This window comes from Manacus vitellinus, unplaced genomic scaffold (assembly GCF_001715985.3).
Source record: "Manacus vitellinus isolate BGI_N305 unplaced genomic scaffold, ASM171598v3 scaffold_25_pilon, whole genome shotgun sequence".
NCBI lineage: Eukaryota > Metazoa > Chordata > Aves > Passeriformes > Pipridae > Manacus > Manacus vitellinus.
In genome coordinates, this window is record NW_021939882.1 from 10,742,715 (window position 1) to 10,744,729 (window position 2,015).

The window sequence follows — 2,015 nt, forward strand, 5'->3', positions numbered from 1 at the left end:
TTCCTGCCAGCCTGTCCTTCCAAGCCTGCCCTGATCACACAGAGCAGCATCCACTTCTCCAGTCCGGATCTCAGGGATGTGGCGACACGGAGACTGCGGGACACCCTGAACAAGGCTGGGCCCTGTCCAGCACAGGGCTCTCCCAGACCTCCCAGCACCCACACAGCCAGACCTCTCTCCCTGCAGGAGGCAATCAGGCTGCTCAGGCATGATTTGGCCTCGGTAGGTCCCTGCTGCTGTCACCACTGCCCTTCTCCTTCAGGACATGGCTTCAGGACAATGTTCTCCATCTCTTTCCCAGAGATGGGGGCGACACAGCAGCCCATAGTACCTTGGACCTCCCTTCTGGGAGATGGGTGTGATGGATGGCCTCTTCCCAGATATCAGGGAGCTCCTGCAGGCACCAGGACCTTGGCCAGACCCCTCAGCACCCCTGGGAGTGTCCCTGTGACCTGTGTGTGCCCAACTGGCTTAAGTGCTCCCTGATTCTAGTCCAAAAGCTCTTCCCTGGCTCGTGGCAGCAAGGAAATACAGCTGCTGCTCCTCCTCCTCCTCTCCTTGGCCCCGAGGGGCCTCCATCCACAGCAGCACTATGTGCCCAGCTCCTCCTGGTGCCTCCTCAGCTGCATGTGCTGGGGTGCAGGCACCTGAGATGTGCTGCTGATTGTTCTGTGCTCAGGAGAGTGGTGCAAGAGCCTCCTCCAGCGTGTTGTATCCCTCCCCACCACCTCCCCATGCCTTCCCTGCTCCTCAGGTCACGGTAACCCTCCCCTAACACTCCTAGCTGAACACTCTCTCAGTCAGGTGGGCTGTCCTGTGGGTAAGATGCTCTGCCCCTCTCCCTGTTTTGGTGGATCCCGTCCCTGCCCGGCAGTCTGGATTCTTGGTGGCCAGAAAAACCAAAGCCTGTGACACCCACCATGGATGGACCTGCATGGATGGACACCACCAAGCATGGACCTGCAGGATGCTCCCACACAGGGAGCCCACCTAAGATGGGTTTCCTGTGCCCCTGTAACCTCTCCTGATACGCCCAAGGTCACCTGGCAGTGCCACTGGGGCTGCTTGGATGAGCAACAAGGTGTAACAACAACCTGAGGGGCACGGGGGCTCTTAAACTCTCCGAGATGCTCATCCAGTGAGGATAGGAGGTGATGTGCCCCGGGATGGGGGAGCCAGGGAAAGGACACCAGGGAGGGATCCCATCCCTGTCTCACGTCCAGGGGCTCCCAGCAAGGCCATCTCCGTAAGGTAACTGATCCCAGGGCCTTCCCACCTGTGCCCAGACCAAGGGCAGCGCAATGTGAGCCCACAGGGCAGGAGGCCTTGGGCATCCCGGCAGGTCGAGAGGATAAAGCAGCTGGAGAAGCACCTTTGGGGGTCTAACCCTGCCAGCCCTGGGATTTGGGGCAGAAATACCCTAGACAGGCTGGACTGTGCACCCCAAGCGTGGTCAGCACCCCAGGGACCCTCGGGAGTCCCACAGCTGGGGCAGGGAAGGTCGAGGGTCTGCTTACCTTGATTTTCTGCACGGTGCAGCTTTCCTCCTGGCCCTGACTCCACACCGTCACACCAGCCTTGTTATACCGACAGTGCCAGCCCTCCAGGCTCTCACACTGATCCCTGAAGGAGCTGAAGTCGGAGTCATCTGGGATATAAACCATCTCCCCTCCTCTGGACATGAGGCTGAGCTGCTGGACCCCGGGCGCGGGCACTGGCTGCAGGCAGGCTCCTTCTGCCTCACCTCTCGGGAAACCCGGCTGTGCCCTTGAGCTCTGCCTCGCTGGGTGCCTGCTGCAGCTCACATCATCCTCCCAGCCCCGAGCCCGTGCCCCTGGAGCCAGCCCGGCCACGCTGCGCCGCACGGAGCAGCGGGGGGAAGGCTCCCTCCCTGCAATTGCTATCGCAGCTGCCGGGAGCTCAGATGTCTTCCCCGGCCGGCTCTCCGGCATCACATTTCTCTCCGCCGGCTGTCAGCTCCTCTATTATTCAGCAGGTAGCAGCACGCAGGTGGC

At 61.2% G+C, this 2,015-nt stretch overlaps 1 protein-coding gene across 1 annotated transcript in view; it reads right to left on the minus strand.

Moving 5' to 3' along the window:
• The window catches only part of LOC103764040 (START domain-containing protein 10), a 5,615-nt gene extending 3,837 nt beyond the window's left edge, over positions 1 to 1,778 (minus strand). The window contains exon 1 of the mRNA XM_029960218.1: positions 1,518 to 1,778. Within this exon, the coding sequence (XP_029816078.1) occupies positions 1,518 to 1,682 (165 nt within the window). The 5' untranslated portion in view covers positions 1,683 to 1,778. The remainder of the gene's footprint in view (positions 1 to 1,517) is intronic.
• Positions 1,779 to 2,015: the final 237 nt, after the last annotated feature.